Source organism: Xiphophorus couchianus, chromosome 17, assembly GCF_001444195.1.
Source record: "Xiphophorus couchianus chromosome 17, X_couchianus-1.0, whole genome shotgun sequence".
NCBI lineage: Eukaryota > Metazoa > Chordata > Actinopteri > Cyprinodontiformes > Poeciliidae > Xiphophorus > Xiphophorus couchianus.
Window position 1 is genome coordinate 270,704 of NC_040244.1, and position 22,565 is coordinate 293,268.

General features: G+C 47.4%; 1 protein-coding gene across 3 annotated transcripts; it reads left to right on the forward strand.

Annotated features, from left to right (window-relative positions):
* The first annotated feature begins 1,024 nt into the window (after window positions 1–1,024).
* Window positions 1,025–21,027, forward strand: ptpro (protein tyrosine phosphatase receptor type O). 3 transcript variants are annotated; one of them, XM_028043561.1, is made up of 27 exons: window positions 1,025–1,435; window positions 3,940–4,201; window positions 4,381–4,536; window positions 4,918–5,070; window positions 5,349–5,837; window positions 5,980–6,141; window positions 6,349–6,545; window positions 6,664–6,784; window positions 6,851–7,044; window positions 7,123–7,234; window positions 7,349–7,512; window positions 7,590–7,710; window positions 8,869–9,002; window positions 9,698–9,836; window positions 10,766–10,886; window positions 11,453–11,521; window positions 12,407–12,490; window positions 14,323–14,358; window positions 15,306–15,387; window positions 15,503–15,593; window positions 15,700–15,776; window positions 17,067–17,201; window positions 17,447–17,569; window positions 17,647–17,801; window positions 17,967–18,102; window positions 18,226–18,336; window positions 18,730–21,027. In XM_028043561.1, the coding sequence occupies exons 1-26, from the start codon at window positions 1,388–1,390 to the stop codon at window positions 18,328–18,330; spliced, it is 3,666 nt and encodes a 1,221-aa protein (XP_027899362.1). In that variant the 5' UTR covers window positions 1,025–1,387; the 3' UTR covers window positions 18,331–18,336; window positions 18,730–21,027. The 3 variants fall into 3 exon arrangements, with proteins under 3 accessions (XP_027899362.1, XP_027899363.1, XP_027899364.1); XM_028043562.1 differs by lacking the exon at window positions 12,407–12,490; XM_028043563.1 differs by lacking the exons at window positions 12,407–12,490; window positions 14,323–14,358 and having other exon boundaries at window positions 1,026–1,435.
* The last annotated feature ends 1,538 nt before the right edge of the window (window positions 21,028–22,565 follow it).

The window sequence follows — 22,565 nt, forward strand, 5'->3', positions numbered from 1 at the left end:
GTAGATCAGACACTAAAACACGGGCAGGTTGTTGGGCTCCGGAAGCTTCTGATTGGTCGGCACTGCTTCTTTCTGACGTCATGGGGGAGCATGATGGACCTCCATCCGTCGGGTCAGGTTCTGAGGTCCTGGAGAAGAACTGAGAATGATCCAACTCGGAACACCTGAAACATTTCTGACCAATGGAGACATGCTTCAGGTTTTACAGCCTGAGCTCCAGGTAGAAGTTTACCTTTATAAAGTTACCCAGTCTGAAACAAATAACTAAATGTTTAGTTAAACTAAAGAATGATGATCCCGGCTGACCGACACCGACCTGCTCGTAACCTGCTAACCAAATATTTAAGCTAACAGATTAGCATGCTACCTAAATATTTAGGTTCATAGCTAATTATTTAGTTGGTAGACTAAGTATTTAATTTATAGTTAAATATTTAATTTGTAAAGTTTATTTCCCAAACTAAAAATGTAGGTATTTATTTTTCCAAAATAAATATTTCGTTTGCTAACCAAACATTTATCTAACAAGCTAAGTATTTAGTGAGCAAGCTAGCGTGCTAACTAAATACATAGATTGGTAAATAAATATTTGGTTAGTAAAATTTATTTTCCAGACTTAAATTTATGTTCCAGACAATATTTTTTTCCGAACTAAATATTCCGCTTGCTAGCCAAACGTTTAGCTAAGAAGTCAAATATGTTGTTAGCAGGCTAGCGCACTTACTAGAGGTCGGTAACTATTTAGGTAACAAATACACAGCTTCCTAACTAAACATTTAGTTTTGAAGCTAAATATTAAGCATTTAGTTTGAAACGGTGACATTTGTAAATTATTGATGGACTCAATAAAATAAATTATTTGTGTTTATTTGCAACAAACGGCTCCTTTACTGTGGAACCAGTTCAACGGCTTCTCTGTGATTATTTATCTCTGAACATTTTACAGTGCTGCGGACTTTTAACCGAGTTGGTTCCGAACCAGATAACTGGGTCAGAACCAGTTCAGTGGTTCGTGTGTCCGATGATGAAGAGGAGGAGGAGGAGGAGGTGCGCGTCTCCGTTCAGCCTCCGGAGCTCCGCGCAGCGCAGGGCGGGGCGACGCCGCGCAGCAGCAGCTTCATCCCGGCTGACCGACACCGACCTCCTGCTCGTCTCCGGGCCGCGGCATGGACCCCGCAGCCCGGCCCGCTTCCCCTGGCTCCCAGCAGGTCCGGTTCGGCTGAGGATGCGCAGTTAGAGGTGCGCAACGGAAATCTCCCGCAGATCGAATCTGTGCAGAGCGTCGCGGAGCGTCGGCCGCTGCGGCAGAAACAGCGCCATTGTTTGGATGCGCAGCGGTGCGGGAGGCTCCAGGCCGGGCTGAGAGCGCTCAGAGCCGGCAGCCAGCATGCTGCCCCCGCCGCTGCTCGCCGCCCTGCTGCTCGGCTGGGTCCAGGTGGGTCAAGGCCCGAACGGACTGCGCGGTTCCAGGGCTTTGTTCAGAACCGGCCTCACTGGAGGCGACGGGGCTGAATGAAACGTGCGTGTTGAGCGTGTGCGTGTTTCAGTGCGTGAGGTGAGGGGGGGTGGATGGTCCCGTGCGGGCAGCCAGCAGCTCGTTGTCCCACAGAAAGTGGGTCAGTCGGCTGCAGCCTGACTGAGGAGGGATGTCTGTCAGCATCACTGAGGATCACACTCACACACACACACACACAGAGACACACACACACACACAAAGAGAGAGAGAGAGAGACACACACACAGAGAGAGACAGAGACACGCGCGCACACACACAGAGACACACACACAAAGAGAGAGAGAGAGAGACAGACACACACACACACAGAGACAGACACACACACAAAGAGAGAGACACACACACCCTGACACACAGAGACTCTCTGTTCCGGCTCCAGGTTCTCCTGCTGCTGGGTGATGGTGAGACCAGAACTGGTTCTGGTTCTGGTTCTGATGGTGATCTGTAGACGTCCTCCAGGCTCACTCTTATCCGACGGTCCGGTTTCATATTTCCGGTTTGGTATCAGAACCATCTGAGTCGAGTCGGGTTGTCTGACCCATCGGACCTCTTCCAGAACCGAACCCGTCTGGACTTCCTGTAGCTCAGCAGGAGTCTGGATCTGGTTCTGTTTGGATCGGATCCGGTATGGTTCCGAGTGGTAAGGACGGTTCAGTTGTAGTAATGGGTGATCCGGCTCTTTACCCAGGGTGTCAGAGTGCTGGGGGCGTGGAGGAGAACCAACCCGAAATGACCGGGTCCACTTAAGGACGGTAGGCCGGCGGAGTCCAAACTATTTCAGTGAAACAGATTATTGTCATAAATCCAAATCTATAAATGAAAGTTTGATTATTGTGGTCTGGATTGGAGAAAATTGGATCAACGTTTATTTAACAAACTCTTCCTGTTGGTTCTGGTTCGTTAGTATAAACCAGCGTTTCTCAAAGCCGGTCCTCAGCCTCCCTGCCCTGCATGTTTTAGGTGTTTCCCTTCTGCTACACACCTGGATTGAATATATGGGTGATCAACAGGTTTCTGCAGCACTTGATGGTCATGCAGTCATTTGAATCAGCTTCTCTGGAATAGAGGCTCATCTAAAACATGCAGAGCAGGGAGGCCTGAGGACTGGAATTGAGAAGCACTGGTATAAACCAACCTGGTCTGGCCTGCTGGTTGCTAGGCAACCCCTCTGGTCTCCCAGCAACCAGCACGGCGAGTCTCCATTCTGTCCAGCAGGGGGCGCATCCAGCAGCTCCTCTGCTGGAGGCCCGGTTCTGCTGTGGTTCTGGACCTTCAGGAGGGTCTCTGGTGCAGAACCAATCCTGAGCAGGACGGGTCCTACTGGTTCTGCTGCTGGGGTCAGCCTGGTTCTGCTCCTCTGTGTTTAACTGTGGTAGGATGCTCACGGATCGGGTCAGAACCGGGTTAATCAGAGTTTATTCAGGGTGCTGCCAGGAAACGGATCTCCCTGGTTCTGAATAGGGACGGGTTTCAGAACCGGGTCAGAGGAAACCAGCTGGGTTCTGCTACATCCCATCAATTGGACCTCTGCTGGAGAAGTCAGGAGAACTCCAGCTGGTGGTTCTGGTTCTGGAAGCTTCATGCAGAGTCACATGAAGTCGGGTCCAGTGGGTCCGTTTGGACCTCCTGTCCCTCTGGTACCGGGTTCTTCCTCCCCCATGGTGTTTACATCACAATGTTGGCATCGAAGATGAGATCTGGAACCAACAGCAGAACCGTCCGGACTTCAGTTTGGGCATTAAAATATTCTGGAATCTGTTCAGAAAGAAGCGTTTTTATATCTGGAGGGTTTGTATCGGTGGGAGCGACAATCCGGATCCTGCTGGAAGATTTAATGAACCGGAAGGTCAGGCTGCTCAGAGGCAACCAGGCAGGAAGTAATCAACGCGACTGGACCGGACCAGGAGAGATGATCCGACCGGACCGGGGTTTCTGATTCTTCTTCTCATAGCTGATAGGATCCAACTGATGATCTGAAACATAGTAGACTGTTTGATATTTCATTTTTATAGCCAGTCAAAGGTTAAAGTGCTTAAAAAGTCAGGGACCTGTTCAGTGAATCTAATGTTTTCTGTTTGAGGAACCAGTTCCAGAAAGGAATCAGTTCGGGCTCAGAAAACGATCCAGTCAAAGAATTGTTGGGTGAAACCAGGAAAGACCTTCGGCCATTTTAAACCGTTGCTGGAAGGAAAACTGGACAAACAAGAACCAGATCCGAAGTTTTAGGAGACAGCGTTTCACCGGCAGCGCTGCTTCAGAGTGGAGTTCCTCAGGGCCCGCTCCTGGTTACCGTTGTTTTGTAGTTTTATTTCAGAGAAGTCCAGAGAGGCTGATGGGTTGTGAGGTCCCATCGTTTTTCTGCCTTCTTGTCTGAACCTGGTTGCACTTCCTCTCAGCTGATGACACGTGGCTGTGTTTTCCAGGTTTCCTGGGCGTTTCAGGTGTCCACCAATCAGGAGGGACTGATTGTGGCGGCGCTGGAGCGCGGCGACCTTCAGGACAACGTCACAGCGTACGCAGTGCAGATCTCAGGAGAACCTCGGCTGGTTCTGGTTCCGTTCATCAACACCAGCGAGCCGCTGCTGTTCAACGTGTCATTCCATGGCCTCTGCTACACGGTGGGGCTACTGGTCAAACTGGGACAGAGCTGGTCCCGACCCATGAAGAGCGTTCCTGTTCTCACAAGTAAGGAGCGTTTCAGCCGCTCCTGTTTATGAAATATGACCACAAGAGATACAAGACCTTCAGATATTATCACTGTGTTGCTAGAAGTGGAGCGGAAAAATTTTTTATCTGGAATTTGTATTTAAAACTTTTAAATTCCTCAGAAAACATTTCATGATTCCATCTTCCTGTTTCCTCAGAGCCACTTCCTGTCCGTGCCGCGTACATCTCAGACTACAGAGAGGCTCCAGAAACGGGCGTTGTGTTCGACATCGACCCACCGATCAGAACCGTGTTCAGCCGGGTCAACATCAGCTACACGGAGGGCCTGGAGCGCCGCTCCATGCTCTATAAAGGTGAGGAAACCTGAAGAAACACCGACTGCTTGGAAACATAAATACCAGGAAGTAGTTTCTCACCTGACCTGACGGTGGCAGTGTAACCCCAGCCAATAATATGACATGTTAATCTCCTGTTAGAGTCCAAACAGTCACCTCTGAGGAACTCCACACAGAAACTCAGACGGCGGTGTTTCCCGGAAGCCCAGTTCTTCCTCATCCAGTCGGTGGGAAAATGTTCCCACCGACTGGAAAATCATCCAGTCGAGATACCCAGATATACCTGGAAAACAGCTGGCAGTTTCCAATTCAGATTATTCCTGATTCCAGAGGAATGAGGAATCTGGCAGGTTGAAGGTGAACCGGTTTCTCCAGGTCGTCTCTTCTGTTCGTCTCCAGATTTCTACAAAGGGAAGACTGTTTTCAAGCACTGGCTGCCGGGCGTGTGCTACCGGAACATCACCTTCCAGCTCATCTCCGAGGCCACGGCGCTGCAGACGGCGCTGACTAGCCACAGCGACGTCTCACACAGACCGCTGCACCACCGCACAGGTGAGCAACACCGGGTAGATATACCTGGAAAACAGCTGGCAGATATACCAGAACCCAGACTAAAAACTACCTGGGGGATCCCTGAGGAAGTGTGGTCCTGCTTCTGGTCCCGGTTCTGGTCCCGGTACTGGTGCCGGACCCGGTTCTGGTGCCAGACCTGGTCCAAACAGTTAAACAGTTTCTCAGCCTCCATTTGTGATTCCAGGCAGTTTAAATGCTGCTGCTCTGTGATGATGGTGATGATGTCAGTAGACCCTCCGACCTTCTGCCCCCCCCAGTGCCCTTCCCGCCCCTCAACGTCTCCCATAGGGTTCTGACCCTGAGCCGCCGGGCCGTGGCGGGGGGGCGTGAGGCGGCGGCCCGCCAGGCGCGGGACGTCCCGCTAATGCAGGAGGTGGAGACGCAACCCGAGGAGGACGTCGTCTTCGAAGAGGAGGAACCAACTCCTCGGGTTTCCTTCAACACGACGCAGAATGTGACGGACAGCGTCGCCGTTGGCAACGGCAGCCGCGCGGAGGAGGAGGCGGAGCCTCAGAGCTACTGGCTGGACCCCACGGAAATCTCGCCCGCTGACAGAGACGAGGAGTTCGTCAACGCCGTGGTGTCGGAGTACGAGGACTCCAACGAGCCGGGGTCGGCCATGGCCGTGCCCGCCGAGGTTCCGGTTCTGCCCACCAGGCTGCCCCCCGTCCTGCTGGAGCTGCGCTGGCTGCCCCCACGACCTCCGACCTCCTACGACGGCTTCAATGTCTACATCTACAGAGACGGTGAGCAGCAGCAGGGTCCGGTCACACGGCGGAGAGGTCCGTCTCCTGCGTGACGGGTTCTCTGACCCGCCCGCCATGTAAGATCTGTGATGGACCAGTTCTTCCAGTTTCCAGGTGTCTGACCTACTGGTCTCATCTCTAGGAAACTCCACAGAGATGGCGACTGTGGACGAGAACACGCACGAGTTCTTCACAGAGCTGACGGAGCCGGGAACGTACCGAGTCCAGGTCACCACGCTGAGTTCGTCTGGAGACTGTGAGGCCCGGGAGAGCAGCGCCGACACCGGCTTCACCTTCTACCTCAGTGAGTCTCTGGAGAACCGGCAAGTCCGGAAACGACCCGGAAACAATATGGCTGCTTAAACCTTTTCGTTTCATTTTCACAACTTTCAGCAGACGTGTCAACTCTGAACGATCCTCCTGGATCGTCATTGATTTGTTCAGGATGTTAAAGGTTCTGTTTGGATCCAGTGTGGTTCTGGTCCTGATGGGTCCATGTGAATCCATCCAGGTCCCAGCGGTGAGCTGTTGGAGGAGCTGCGTGAGCGTCCTCAGGGCGTCAGCGTCAGGCTGCTGGACTCCAGCACCGCCGCCGTGTCCTGGGCTCCGTCCGCTCAGAACCACAATGGCAGCCTGGTGTCGGTTCTGTCCACCACCTGCCTGAAGCCCAGCCTGAGCCAGAGGATGGAGAACACCTACTGCAGCGAGGTACCGCCGGCCCGCCGGGCCAAACAGAACTGCCTCGTCTGGTTGCCGTCGTTTCCTGAGCCCCGTCTGTCCTGAAGCTTGTCGGCCTCAGAGTTACTCAACTTTTGTGTTTTCACAGGAGAACTCGACCAGTGACATCATCAGCAACCTGACGCCCGGCGCCCAATACCGCGTGGTCGTCTATCACACCAACGGCCCTCTGACCAGCCCGCCGTCCGAACCAGTCATCATCGACATCGGTGAGTTTCCCTCCTACTTCCTGTGTGGGCGGAGCCTTGTCGACTGACCGGGTGTGTTTGGCTCAGAGCCCACAGGTGTGCGGGAACTGGCGGTGTACCCGCTGGGCCCCACGGCGGTGGTCCTCAGCTGGCAGAGGCCGTACCACGTGGCCTTCAGGAAGTACATCCTGCAGACGTTCTTCTTCAACCCCGTCACGCTGGCGTCTGAGTGGACCACCTACTATGAGATCGCTGCCACCGCCTCCGTCATCGCTACCGTGGTAAGCGCCGTCTCCGGATGGTCGGCACTTTGTGCCGCTGGCGGCTGCTGACCCGGTTCTGGTTCTGTTTGTCCCCAGAGAGTCACCGACCTGCTGCCCGCCTGGTACTACAACTTCAGGGTTTCCATGGTAACCTGGGGAGACCCGCCGCTCACCTGCTGCGACAGCTCTATGGTCAGCTTTGTGACAGGTACGGACCGGAACCGGCTACCAGAACCGGTTACCGGGACTGGAACCAGCTGTTGGATCCAAAACCACTGTTCTGGTCCAGTCCGATGTTCTGTCTGACCGAGCCTGTTCCCAGCTCCGGAGGCGCCCCACATCTCGTCGGTGGATTACTCCCAGGGGGTTCTGGCGGTCCGGTGGACCTATGGCGAGCTCTTCATCGACCTGAGCCACTCCAGGATGCTGCACTGGCAGGTGGAGGCCGTGGGCAAGAAGGGGCCACAGAGAGGATACTCTGTAGACGTAAGGAACCCGGTTCTGGTTCTGACTTGGCGGCGTGGACCTCCGTAGCGTCAGTCTGAATTGGTTCTGTTCCCCAGGTGACCCGGAACGCCATGCGGGCCAGCCTGCCGCTGCCGCCGGGAGACATCTACAACCTGACGGTGACGGCGTGCACAGAGCGCAGCAGGAACACGTCTGTTCCCAACATCATCAAACTGGGTCAGAACCGGACCAGAACACACACACACACACTGCAGAAGGCTTGATTCTGTCGGCCAGGTCCAGATCCTCAGAACGGATCCGGACGGCAGGAATAAACGTTGATCACAAGAAAAAAAATTCATTCATAATAACGTTCTAAGTAAAGTAACATTGTTTAATTTAAATTTTATGGATGTTAATTATTGTTGCACATAAAACTTCAAACCATTTAAACAAAAGATTGGAATATTTTATTTAGTAATTATTTAATATTTTTAAATAAAATAGTTTTATTAATTTTATCTATGAACTGATGACTTCCAACTTAAATAATTTTTTATTTTACAATTTAAAAATAATAATTTAGAAATTCCTTGTGAGTTTCAGTAATTTATTAAAAATGTTAAAGAATTTCTACAGGAAATAATTTTCAGCCTGATGGAAAACGATGTCACCATAAATCTCCCGTTTTATTTCAGAAAATCCTGAATCTGATCACCTGAACTTTTTCTGAAAAAATGTTAAAAACAGGAATAAATGTGAATCTTTGAGGCAGGTTTGTTGTTGTAGTTCTCCGCTCTGCCACTAGGGGCGCCAGAGAACTCCATGACCCGCTCAGAACCAACAGTGGACCTAAACATGGCGACTCTTGTCTGTCCAGAACATTCATAACTGTATTCAGGATTTCCTCTGATTCACGGGGGGTCAGAATTATACATACACCCCCTCAACCAATCAGTGAGCAGGATCTGGACCACACCCGTCCTGATTGGCTGACGAGCCCAAACGTCTCGGTCCAGGTGTTGGTGCTGCTTCACGTTTCAGCCCACAGCATGGCGCTGCCACTACCATGTGTGACAGCTGTAGGTAGAGGATGTGGCGTGGCTTCGTCCATCCAGACGGAACTGGTTCTGGTTCTGCTGCTCCCCTCCCATAACCAAACAGGAAGTAGGTCAGGCTCAGGATGAAATGTTCTACTTTCAGTTTTTTGCCTCAGAGGTTCTGCTGGGTTCTGCCCGTCCAGCGCCACGCATTCGGACTCGTCTGTGAAAGTGAAACAGAAATTGGCCGGGTCCACTTCCTCTTCTGGCGTCTTTAAGTGGTGCTGCTCAGAGGAAGTGGCGGTGGTCCGGTTCAGCCCGGTTCAGCCCAGCTCATGGAGTGTTTGTCCCGCAGAGCCGGCCCCTCCCCGCCTGTTGCTGGCCGTCAACGCCACGCACTCGTCCGTCACGCTGCTGTGGAGCGAGGACGGCGTGGTGGACTACTACCAGGTTCTGTGCCGACCCAACTGGGCCAGCAAGGAGCTGAAGGTAAGCCCGCCTCACACCGGGTCTGGGTTCAGAACCGGGAGGGGTTCTGCTGCTGAGCGGACCCAGAACCAGAACAAGCAGAAAGAGAAGCTGAGCGTTAAAACGGGGAAGAGATTTTAGCATCAATATTTTTTTGTTTTTACAGAACTACAAATCTGGTTCTGATCCGACCCGATTTCTATCTCATTAAATTTTTTTGTTGTTGTCTTTTTTTTATGGTTAAAATTTTTTAACTGAATTTATTCTTTCAGATTTATTTATTGTTTTCCTGTTTCCATCTGAATTTAATAAAAAGTTCTGATCTATGAACCGTCTGATCCGGAACCGCATCACCTCGGCCCCTTTGGTCCAGAATAATCAGAACCACAGTAATCCTCAGGTTCTGGTTCTGGTTCTGAAATTCCCTCCAAGAGTTTCTGATGTGTTCTGGAACCAGATGATGGACCTCAGTCCAACTGCCTCACCCGGTTCTGCAGCCTGACCCGGTTCTGTTCCAGAAACTGGACGGATCTCAGCAGAACCTGGATCAGTTGTCAGGAGGATCTCTGTGGTTCTGGTTCTGACCTGTCCGGCTCTCTGGACCAGAACATTGACCGGATCAGAACCATTTGCCCAAGTTCAGTCAGAAGGCTCACACTGAGCATGCTCAGACAAACGGGTCATGGTTCTGTTCTGACGTGTGGCTCCCCCTGCAGGCCGGAGAGCCCATCACCTCCACCGCTCAGGTTCTGACCGTTTCGGGTCTGGTTCCGTCGTCCAGCTACAACTGCAGCGTGACGAGTTTCAGCTACAGCTCAGCCAGCCGGCCGGCCCGCATCACCGTCACCACCGCAGGTAGGGGGTGCCGTGGAGACGGGCCGCAGCACCGCCAGCGGGGGGCGCTGTGGAAACCTTCAACATGTTTTAACCAGATCATCACACGGTAGTGGAAACATCTGAAAAGTGTGGCAGGCTTTTTATTCTGCTTCCCTCTGAATGCAGTCAGCCAGACGCCCGAGTCTCACTCCAGCGGTTCTGGTTCTGGTCTCAAAGGTTCTGCCTCCTGCAGTTTTCACCAACTCAAACTTAAGGCTTTTTAAGACCAAAGCGAATGAAATTTAAGACCTGCGTTATTAAAACATGTTTAATACAGGAAAGTTGCTGAACTTTGTTCCACACAATGATTGCAGGTTGACTCAGTAAGACAAACATCGCTCAGCAACCAATGATAAATTTACTCTTACCCTAAAAAACTAGCTAGCTGGGTATATTAGCAGCTGGTTAGCATTAGCATCAGCCGCCTTAAGATGTTTGTGTTTGCCTTAAACAAAAATCCTGCTAGAAAAATAAAGTACAAGAGATGAAACGGTGCTGCCACCACAAAATGTGAGATGTTTTTAAGACCAACTTCTGTTTTAATTAAGTGAATTTAAGATGATTTTAGTTTTTATTCTGATCATGTTGAGATGATTTTCATCGACCTGCTGCAGATTAACCAACTTAAACATCTTGAAGGGAATTACATTCAAACAGGAAGTTATAAATAAAGACTTCCTGTCATCTTCAGTTTGCAGAACTAGAATTTAAATAAGTGATGACCATGTCTTCCCTGACATTAAATCCACTTCCTGCTGGACTTCCTGTGTGATTAATGGGCCTGATGGTCTCACTGAGAATTATTCCTGCTTTTGTTTAAATCTGCCTCATTAAAGCCAGCAGGCAGCTTTTATTGTGAAGGTGTTGAGCAGGTGTTGGTGTGTGTGTGTGTGTGTGTGTGCGCGCAGCCAAAGAGATGAACCCGAGCGTGGCGGCCATCTCGGCGCTGGCCGTGCTGAGCGTCCTGCTCATCAGCCTTCTCGTCCTCTTCCTGCTCGTCCTTCGTAAGAAACACCTGCAGATGACCAGGTGAGGCTCTGCTTCATCTTTCTTTTCATCTTTTTCTAGGTTTGTTCTTGTGTGAATTTGACTCATTTCTGTTTTATTTTCCCGACTTTATTAAATGTTTGTGGCCAATTCTGCATTTTATTAGAAGCCACAGATGTGTTTGGTCCTGATTGTTAAAAACTGGGATGATTTAATTAAATACTTCTAATTTCGGTCAGATTTTGCTAACATTTGTTTTGTTGTGATTTTTCTTTATTTTTCCTTTTTTTTACTCTGGTTTAGTTTTTGGTCTCTTTGGGTTAGTAAAGATTTTGACTTTATAGTTTTATTTTTGGTATGTTTTATATTTAGTTTTATTTTAATTTCTGTTTTGGTCACTCTGGGTTTTTATGTTTTGTCTTTTGTTTCATGTCAATTTTTAACTTCCTTATTTAGTGAAAAAATAACATGAAGTGAGAATAATTGCGTTGTGTAACCTGAGGGGTTTGAATTGAGCAGATAGAGGCTGATTTCCGTTATTCTTCACTTCCTGCTGACTTCCTGTTTTCCCGTGACTTCCTGTCTGATCCCGTCGCTTCGTGTTGCAGGAACTGCAGCGCCGAGACCTTCGTTAATTTCGCCTCGTTTGAGCGAGACGGGAAGCTTCCCTACAACTGGTATGCTCCTCTTCTTCTTCTGCTGCTGCTGCTGCAGGTGGTTGGGTTGCCGTTGGCGACGGGCCGCCGCAGCATCACTTCCTCATTTCACAGCTGCACACACCCAACAGGAAGCAGCCGAGTGGAGGGACAGATTGATGAGGCAGGTTAGGATGTGAACTTGCAGCTGCAGCTTTAATGTTGTGTGTGGCCCTTTAAGATGACGATGATGATGAAGATGATGATGACAGGCGCTGTTTGTTGAAGATGAAGGCTCAGGTCTAATCTGTGGCTTTAAGACCCAGTTGTTCTTTCAAATACCTAAAAACAGAAATGAGAGCGGTCCATTAGTCATCCTTTCAAAATAAAAGCCTCTGAGTTGGCGCTGTGGCTGAAGGTCCTGGTTCTGGTTCTGATGGTTATTATAAGAGCTGAAAGACGATCGGTAAAGGCAGAACCCCACCACTAAACATTTCATCAGTGTGTCGTGCTCTTATTGTGAAAGGCAGCTGTGTTTCTGTGAGGACGATGAGGACGAAGTTGATTTCAGTCAGAACCAGCCGAGGACCGGATGGGTCCCATCGGATCTGTTCCAGAGAGCCGACCAACATTTACTGGAACTATTCCACAGTAATGCTGATTCGGGTTTTCTGGTTCTGGTTGACGGTTCCACTCCCAGTCTGCCTCTGCTGCTTTATGAGCTCATCAGAACCGTCACGGCGCCGTGCGGCGTTCTGAGGTGCTGGCTGGGCTGGGCGTTGTGGGCGGAGCCGGCGGTGGCAGCATGATGCTTTAACTCTGCACTAATGAAGCCTCTTTACTAACGGAGCTCCATGTTTTGTCCCCTCTCTGTCGCCCCCTGGTGTCTGTTCTCTTTATTTTCTCTGTGTTTATTTGAACCTTCAGGCGAAGAAGCCTCTTTGCCTTCCTTACCCTCCTGCCATCCTGCCTTTGGACTGACTATCTTTTGGCTTTTTATATTAATCCGTGGTAAGTAAGCGCCTGCTGCACTTTGGGGCATGTTCACCCGCCACAGTCCGTCGGTCACAGTTTGAACTCAGAGACGCACAGATCAGTCTGGTGTGTGTTAATTCTTCCACAGACTCTGGGAGTCCCTCGGGGCTCTGGACCAGGAACTCCCGGTTTTCCTGACGCCTCGTCTAGAAATCTCTGAACGGAGGAAATGAACTCCCTGGTGTTCCTCAGGGCCGCATTCTTGGCCCTCAAACACGTTTATCCAGATGTTTTTAGTGTTTGCTTTTGCTTCATGGAAACCAGGAGTTTAGTTTTCTCTGCTGATCAGTTTTCCACAAATAAAAACTAACTTTTTTATATAATCGTAACTTTATAAATTGGTGATTTGGATGTTTTCACCAGATTTTTCAATAGAAACGTTTGACAGACAGACAGAAAGCCTGAAGTTTTATCATTATTTGCTGCTTTATTTCTTTCATTTGGCTTTTTTAAGACCAGCAGAAACGACTTCATGACGTGAGCCGGTGCGTTCCTGTTGGATCGTTTTCTCAGTATTTCATGATTTTCTGAAAATATCATGTAAATCCTAATATTTTGTGGATGTTCAGACACACCAGACTCTGCAGCGTCTATATTCCTCCCTCTGGAAAGCGTCAGCATCGCGCTGATCTGTGGCGGATCGCTCCGGCAGCATGATGCTGACTCTGCTTCGCCGCATGCCGTCGGTCACTCGGTAGCTCAGGCTCTGTAGATATGCATGATCCTGGTTTTCTGTGAATTCAGAGGCATTTCAAAGTAAAAGCATGAACGGTTTAGAGTAACGTCCGGCCTGATGGAGCCGGGTGCCAGGCAGGTAACGGGTTCGGGTCCGGCCGTCTGCACGGTGGTGATCTCATGTTTGGCTTCTTCTCTGAAAGGTTTCTGGAAGTCTGTGGCTGAAAAACGTTTCTTCAAGAAAGAAATAATTTTCTCAACTTTTGTTCTGATGAAACATTTGACCAACTTGTTACCGTGATGGTAAAACTTTTTTATGAACTAAATTGTATCTAGAAAGTATAGATTTAAAATTCTGTTTCTAAAAATCAAATAAAAACAAATATGTTCCCAAATTCAACTTTTCAGTGTAAATGAAAGTTTTTTTGATGTAAAAGCAGACGGATGGAAACTTGCAGCCACAGACTTCCTGCCTGCGTTTCTACCGTATTTCCTCTAATAGAGAAGATTATCCCAGTTTTCCAAACGCTGACATATTTCATCCACACAAAAACATGAGATTTTTCAAAATTTTTACTGTTTTAAATTAACTTTACATTTTTTATACTGAGATTTTTATTATGATCAATGCAGAATATCATACTCTATTATTCTCAGATTATTAGTAAATTGTAAGAGTATCTTAACTATAAATTTATAAAAATGTTGTAATTGAATATTTTTATTTAAAGAAAATATTGTTATATTATAAAGAACCTCAGGAAAGTAAAATAATATTTTATTTAGAGGAAATACGGCGTTAAACCTCCAATAACCCACAGGACTCGTCTGTGCAGCTGCTGTTTTCCACAGTTCAAAGGAAATCATGGAAACGGATCAGAACCGCCTCACTGGACTCTAAAGTTCTGATGATGAAAGTCCAGTAAATTCTGGTTCCATGTGAACGTCTGAGCTGCAGCTGAAGCATAAAGAATAAACTTTATGAAGAACCCAAATATTCACCACAGTAGTTAGTGACTGTGAAGCGCCAGCAGGGGGCGGTGCTGCTGCACAGACGGTCCTGAGCTCCTGCTGGTGATGAAGATGATGAAGGTGATGATGATGTTTGGATTTCACACTCTTTGTGTTTTTAGGAGCAAAACGGCTTTAAAGAAACGGAAACTAACCAGGTAACCGAGTCCTGAAGCTTCAGCCATCAGCTCCACCCTGACCTTTAACCCTGACCTTTAACCTTCACCCATCCGCTGCTCCATCCATCCTTCACTCATCCCATCTAATCTGGGAGATAATCCATCACTCCTTCATCCCAGACTGATCTCAGAAACAGGAAAGTGTCATTAATCCGGATCGGGTCCAGAATCGGCGCCATGGCGGGTCGGAGAGGTTCTGTTGATCTCCAGTTTGGGAACAAAAACAGGACGTTGATCCAGTCTGACGTTCCTCCTTCTGGAGAGCAGAAGAACATCCGGAACCAGCAGCTGGACCAATCCGCTCCAACGGTTCTGCACCAGAACCTTCGTCCTTCACCAGCTGGTGGTAGAGGTGGTATCATGCTGTGGGCTCGGATCTTCTCTGAGGCAAGAGGGCGTGTCCTCGGTGGAGACCGTGCCCCATTGGACAGCTTAAGATGTTCGGACCAATCAGGAGCCAGACAGGAAAATCCTGTTTCTGGGACCTGCTGGTTCTGATGAGGCAGCAGAACATTTTTCTGCTGTGGTTCTGGAAGCCCAGACTGCTTCATCCCAGTCAGAACAGAACCCTAACAGAACATTCTGGATTAGAACCCTTTGACTGTTCTGATCCTGCTCTGGGTTTTCATTGGCTGTCAGCCGTTCTGATGTTTGGCGGTCTGAGCGGCGCCGCTGAACTCAACTGATGCTGCAGTCATTGAGTTGCACCTTTGGGTCATTATGGTTCTGTTGGGAGGTTCTGGTTTGGGAAGAGGAGGCTGGGTTTTGGACCCGGTGGAGCCAGACTCTGAACCCTGAGCTCCAGCAAGAACCGTCAGGATGAGGATTGGATTAGGATCATGAACTTCCTCTGAGCGTTCCCAGGTTGCGGTTTGAACCGGAGGTCAGAACTTCTCAGAACCGTCTGACTTGGTTTGTGTTTGCAGCCCGGTGCAGCTGGACGACTTCGAGGCCTACTTCAAGGACATGAGCAAAGACTCCGCCTACAAGTTCTCCCTGCAGTTTGAGGTACGACTTGGGGAAGTCCTGTCTTTCAGGGGAACCGCCGGGCTGTGGACCCGGATGGGTTTAGAAACGGGCCGGTTCTCCATCAGAACTGAAATCTGCTCTGGATGTTTTCCAGGAGCTGAAGAGCGTCGGCCTGGATCTGACCCACGATGCCGCCGACCTGCCGGTCAACAGGCCCAAGAATCGATACACCAACATCCTGCCCTGTGAGTCCGGACCCAGTCTGAACCCGGTTCCAGATCCAGACCGGGTTCTGCTGAACTCTGACAGCATCTGTACTTCATCTCCTGACTAACCGCCCTCCTCTCTCAGATGACTTCAGTCGGGTCAAGCTGGTCTCCATGCACAACGACGAAGGTGCCGACTACATCAACGCCAACTACATCCCTGTGAGTATCTGCTGGCTCCGCTTCCTCTCCCACGACCCGTCAACAACTTCCAGAACACCCACGGCTCGGTCCGCCTCGGCCCAAATGCAGAAACCTTCATATTTAAAGAGGAATGCACCGCCACAGCTGGCTACCAGGGGGAGCTGATTGTTCATCTACAGCAGGGGGTGTCAAACTCCAGTCCTGGAGGCCCGCTGTCCTGCAACCTTTAGATGGGCCTCTGCTGCAGCACCTGATAAAATAATGAGGTTATTAAGGTTCTGGAGAACCGATCCACACCAGGAGGAGGTCATGGAGTCGTTTCATTCCAGGGTTTTGTACCTGTGGCTCATCTAAAGCCTGCAGGACAGCGACTGGAGGACTGGAGTTTGACACCTGTGATCTAGATTGAAAGAGAAAGCTTCATCTGATGTTCAGAATATCACAAAGAGCTTCTTATAAAAAATAATCAATAAAACAGAAAAAGGAAAAGACAGAGAGAAGACAGCCTGGAGGCTCCGCCCCTCTTTAGCTTCCAGGCTAGCATGCTGCTCAGCTAGCAGGACCTGATCACATGACCTGAAGGCTCCTGAAGGTCTCCCAGAGTGAAACCTTGGAGGAAGTCTGTAGTTCAGAAACATGTTCAACATCTCAGCATCATCTGCGTAGAGACAGCTCAGACTCTGGTAAAGAAACCACAACCAGAACTGATGTTTGGACCTTCTAGGCGAACAGTACTGATAAAACTGAGCCGTTAATGACAGGTGTACGGTTGGAGCGGTAACGGTACCGGAAAGACCCAGAAAACAACAATGGTCCAGTTCTGATTTGCAGGAACCAGCAGGTTCTGATCGTCTCAGGTTCAGATTCCAGAGCTGAGAAACAGAGAAGGTGAATGCTCACTCACCTGGTTCTGGTAACACTGGATCAGCAGGTCTCTGAAGTCCTGAAGGGTCCATATGGTTCCGACCGGACCAGGAATCCCAGAGAAATGGTCCATAATTAGGAGCTAAGTCATAAAACAAAAGCAGAAGTTGTTTTGTATTGCAGATAGAAACAGGAAGTAACAGAAATAATCCTCTCAGCTGGTTTGAAATAACGGCTGAATTTTCTGATTATGACAAAAATCTGAAACTGTTGTTGGATCCTGATTGGCTCCTGATTCAGTCGTCCAGGAAACTGTCCTGGTTCTGAAACCGTCTGGATCTAAAGAGCAGTTTGGCTTTTCTGACATTCTGAGCATTAAATATCTTAGCTTACTGTTCTGCTCCTGATTCTGCTCCAGTTCCTCTGATCCGGTTTCTGTTTCAGGGATACCGACATTCCAAGGAGTACATCGCCACCCAGGGGCCACTGCCGGAGACGCGCAACGATTTCTGGAAGATGGTTCTGCAGCAGAAGTCGCCCATCATCGTCATGCTGACACAATGCAACGAGCGCCGCAGGGTGAGCAGCCGGTCCGGTCCGGTCCGGTACAAATTCACATCATATAACAGTCCTGTTTATTAGAAACACTTCTGATCACCACTAGGTGGCGCTGTTCCTATCAGTATGTCTTAGATCTACAGTCAAATACAGGCTGGAGTCTGCCCCCTGCTGGCTGTGAAGCTCAGTGTTAATTCTGCCCCTGCTGGCTGTTGGTTGTATCTACATTTCCTGCTCCTCCCAGCTGATGTTTTGCATTTTTACAGGTGAAGTGCGACCACTACTGGCCGTTCACAGACGAGCCGGTCATGTACGGCGACATCAGTGTGGAGATGCTTTCTGAGGAAGGCTTTCCGGAGTGGATCATCAGGAAGTTTCGACTTGGATACGTGAGTCTTCTTCTCCTGCAGGACGTGGCTTTAAAGGTCCGATCACAACTGCCGTGACTCTCTGCTGCCACCTGCAGGCGGACGAGACCCTGGACGTCCTCCACCTGAACTACACGTCGTGGCCGGATCATGGCGTTCCCACGGTCAACGCCATCGAGAGCATCCTGCAATTCGTCCACATCGTCCGGCAGCAGGCCGACAGGACCAAAGACCCCGTCATTGTCCACTGCAGGTCGGTCACCAGCTGGTTTTGGAAGATCCGGTTCTGGTTCTGGTGTCATATAATTCAGTCAGCTGACCTTGCAGAATCAGGCATATTGGAAGTCAAGAAATGTTTAGAGCTGGAGGTCGTCGGTTCTGCTGGCGACCCGTTAGAACCAAGATGTTTCTGTTCCAGCGCCGGGGTGGGCAGAACCGGAACCTTCATGGCCCTGGACCGCCTGATGCAGCACATCCGGGAACACGAGTTTGTGGACATCCTGGGCATGGTGTCGGACATGAGGTCCCACCGGCTGTCCATGGTCCAGACCGAGGTCAGGACGAGTCCGGGCTTCAGCACCCGACACACACACACCCTCTGCCACAATACAGACCGTGTGTGTGTGTGTGTGTGTGTGTGTGTGTGTGTGTTTGTCTGTGTGTGTGTGTGTGTGCAGGAGCAGTATGTCTTCATCCATCAGTGCGTCCTCCTGATGTGGCAGAAGAAGAAGCAGCAGTCCATCACATCTGATGTCATCTATGAAAACTCCAGCAAGACATAATGAGATGTGAGTCCAAGTCCAGGTAACCTTCGGCTGGTACCGGTACCAACTGATTCAGAACTGGGCTCAGAACCAGCTGCAGGAACTGATCCGCAGCTGGTTCTGAGCCGTTAGAACCAGTAAAGTCCACTGGTCTTGGGAGTTTATCATTTAGCTGGTTATTCAGTTGGGTTACAGGTTAGTTGATTGAATAATTGGTAAAATGTTTGGTTGGTTTTTTGCTGTTTTCTTTAGTCGTGTGGTTTAGATACCGACCAGTTGGTTGAATTCTGAATTTTTCCTGGATTTTTCCAGCTGAATGTCGGATCCTGAGCGTTCCCAGCAGATCCAGTTAGCATGCTAACTTCAAGCACCGGTGTGCTGACCAGGTTCTCCTCTGCACTGCTCGTTGTCTTGCAGGTGGTGACAGTGGTGACGGCGCTTCAGGCATCCATTCTCTGTAGAAGATGACCGCTTCATCATCATCAGAACCAGAACATGACAGAGTGACCTTTGACATTGGCTTTTATTTGACTCGGTGTCCCAGCTTTTGATGGAGTTCTGCCTTAAGGAACTTTCACTGACTGACCAGAACCAGAACCATTCAGGTTGTTTCCAGCGACCCGCCATAATGCAGGACCTCTGACCTCTGACCTCTGGGGGTTTGAGTCAGCAGTTTTCCATTTGATGTCGTTTTTTTAATCTCAGGATTTGCTGGAAGCCTGCGCACCGACTTCCTTTGCTTTGCCACATTTAGTTTCTGCCTCAGTTAGCGCTGGCGGTTAGCAGCTAGCCACTGGCAGCTAGCAGGACGCTGATTGGACACTGCCATTAGAACTGATCCCAGAGCTGCAGAACCAGCAGAACCCCCAACACAGAAAGAGAACGACCAGGTTGTTTACAGGACTGGGAGGACTGGGAATGCCGCAGTTTAACTTTGCACTGAGGCGAAGGGAAGAGCGAACGTTCGGAGCGATTGCTGCGTTTCCGTCGCTTTGCTTCAAACTGAAGAAGAGCTTCAGCACCGGCAGCGACGCTTCATCAGAACCGGAGCATATGGGCTTCAGGAAGAGGGAATTCTGGGAAATTCCAGGCAGCAGATCCGGTCTGGAGACAAAGGCTCAAACATCTGATCAGAACCTCAGCTGGAAATCAGCTGCTGGCTGAACCTCCTCCTTCTTTCTGCCTGACCTTTGACCCTGCAGCTCCCCTGGACAGAAACGATCCCCCAGAATAAATCCAGTCCGCTTCACGCAGATTAAGAGATTAATCTCAGTGCTCCAAAAATCCATTTAACACTAACCAGCTCATCATTAGTGCGTCTGGATTAAATAATCCCAGATGTTTGTTTTCTATAAATCTAAAATTCAAGTTTAAAGTCAAATGTTTAACAAGAAGAAAAGACCTTAAACATCTTTACCGCCTTAAACCAGGAAGCTTAAGGCGGTAAAGATGAAACCAGTCAGTTTGATGAAAACATCTCTGGGATCAAAGCTAATCATGCTGTTCTTGTCTTTAACACTAGGTGGCAGTAAATGTTACTCATTGTATCTGTAAATCTGGAATGATCAAATATCTGTTTATTTTAATTCACAGAACATACTGGAGAAACATATTTTTAAACTCTAAATATAGAAAAACAAAATTATTTTTGGAGTTATAAAAACCTGGTGAGTAAAATTCAGGAATGTTTGGCGCCCCCTGGTGGCCGTTCTGTGAAGCGTCTGCTGTTTTATCCATATCAAGTTTTGATTTTTCATCCTTGTTCTGATTTTATGACTTGAAGATTGGAATCACTCTGGATCTCCGCTCCATGACTTTAGAGAATGTCTCGCCGAACCCAAACTACTGCTCTGCATTCAGGAAGTGCACGGTGTCGTCAAAATAAAAGTTCAGCTTCTCTCATCATTGCAGTTTTCAGCTTCAGAAACCGAGTTTTAGTTTTCATGGCCTTATTTTAAATTCTTTTTTTTCCTGGTGAAACTGTATTAACAACAAAATCTGTTTCAAAGTAACATTTTTCACTGTTTTTGATTTTATTTTTATCTTGGTAAAAATAGAACTGTATTCAATTATTAATGAAAATGTTTCATTTAAAGAATCAGGAGTTTTTCATTTTTATATTTTCATGCTGATAACTTGCTGGAGTTCCACGTATTTATAATACACCAGTGTTGATGCTGTAATGTCAGCTTTGTGTTGGTATTTAGATTTTGACAGCTGTTTGGTTACAAGTTCAGACTGAACTACATGTGGAGCTTTTATTTTGGAGGGAATAAAACAGAGAGTGGAGCATTTTGAGGACACCATGTGTTTTTGTATACAGCTTTTAGTGAATGTGGGAGTAAAGAAAAGCACAGTTTCTGTTGAGCAGCTTGGTGTTGTGGCCTTGTGGTTCCTCAGTCGCCTCAGTCTGAGTATGGCTCCATTTCACTGTTAGATATCAGATGAACTGTACATAAAACTGCTGATTAACTGCTCGTTATTGCTCAGAACTTCTTGTGAAACTGTTGCTTTAGGCTTTTTTTCTACAGTTGTAAATGTAAATCTTGACTCTCAGAGGACTCTGAACATTTCACGGTTCTTTCTCTTGCTTAGTGTGTCCAGTCCAAACTCGTACGTCGTTGGTGCCATTTTTCTTGTGCATTGTGTCACTTACAGTTTGACCTGAAACTGTCACAGAATTTTAATGTGTGTTCAATTAAAATGTTGCAGATATCCGTGTTGTCTCATTTTTAGTCCTGACAAAGAGTTCTGCTGTTTTATAATTTAAAGTTACTGAGGCTGAAACGCAGGAAGGCTGTGTAGAACGAAGCAATCATCATTAAATGTGAGAAACAAAAGACTTAATTTGTCTGATAGTTAATAAACAATGAGAGTCTTCACATTCCCCAAAAACACACTGCGATGTTTTTATGCTCACAATTTTACCCATTTTTACTCCATATTCTACTATGAGTTGTTGTACTCAACATTGACGTCATACTAAACTATGACTAAATCTTTCAAGTTTTCGACGTACTAAACTATGACTAAATCTTTCAAGTTTTCGACGTACTAAACTATGACTAAATCTTTCAAGTTTTCGACGTACTAAACTATGACTAAATTTTTCATAATTTTGATGTCATACTAAATATGACTACATTTTTCATGTTTTGGACGTCATACTAAACTATGACTAAATTTTTATGATGTCGACGTCATACTAAACTATGACTAAATTTTCATGTTTTCTACATCATACTAAACTATGACTAAATTTTATGTTTTGGATGTCATACTAAACTATGACTAAATTTTCACGTTCTGGACGTAATACTAAACTATGACTAAATTTTCACGATTTCAACGTCATACTAAACTGACTAAATTTTCACGTTCTGGACGTCATACTAAACTATGACTAAATTTTTCATGATTTTGACGTCATACTAAACTGACTAAATTTTCACGTTCTGGACGTAATACTAAACTATGACTAAATTTTTCATGATTTTGACGTCATACTAAACTATGACTAAATTTTCACGTTCTGGACGTCATACTAAACTATGACTAAATTTCATGTTTTGGACATCATACTGAACTACGACTAAATTTTCATGTTTTTGACGTCATACTAAACTATGACTAAATTTTCATGTTTTGGATGTCATACTAAACTATGACTAAATTTTTCAAGTTTTCGACGTCATACTAAATTATGACTAATTTTTCATGATTTTGACGTCATACTAAACTATGACTAAATTTTCATGATTTCGACGTCATACTAAACTATAACTAAATTTTTCATGTTTTGGACGTCATACTAAACTATGACTAAATTTTCATGATTTCGACGTCATACTAAACTATGACTAAATTTTTATGATGTCGACGTCATACTAAACTATGACTAAATTTTTCATGTTTTGGATGTCATACTAAACTATGACTAGTTTTCAAGTTTTGGACGTCATACTAAACTTTGACTAATTTTCATGTTTTCGACGTCATACTAAACTATGAATAAATTTTCATGATGTCGACGTACTAAACTATGACTAAATTTTTCATAATTTTGATGTCATACTAAATATGACTACATTTTTCATGTTTTGGACGTCATACTAAACTATGACTAAATTTTTATGATGTCGACGTCATACTAAACTATGACTAGTTTTCAAGTTTTGGACGTCATACTAAACTATGACTGTAGTCATATTTAGTATGACATCAAAATTATGAAAAATTTAGTCATAGTTTAG

Bases quoted from the DNA above. Each gene is read 5' to 3' on its own strand.
- ptpro (XM_028043561.1), top strand. From the start codon at position 1,388: ATGCTGCCCCCGCCGCTGCTCGCCGCCCTGCTGCTCGGCTGGGTCCAG. The intron at 7,235-7,348 runs GTACGGACCGGA...GCCTGTTCCCAG, and splicing joins TATGGTCAGCTTTGTGACAG to CTCCGGAGGCGCCCCACATC. The intron at 11,522-12,406 runs GTATGCTCCTCT...TTGAACCTTCAG, and splicing joins GGGAAGCTTCCCTACAACTG to GCGAAGAAGCCTCTTTGCCT.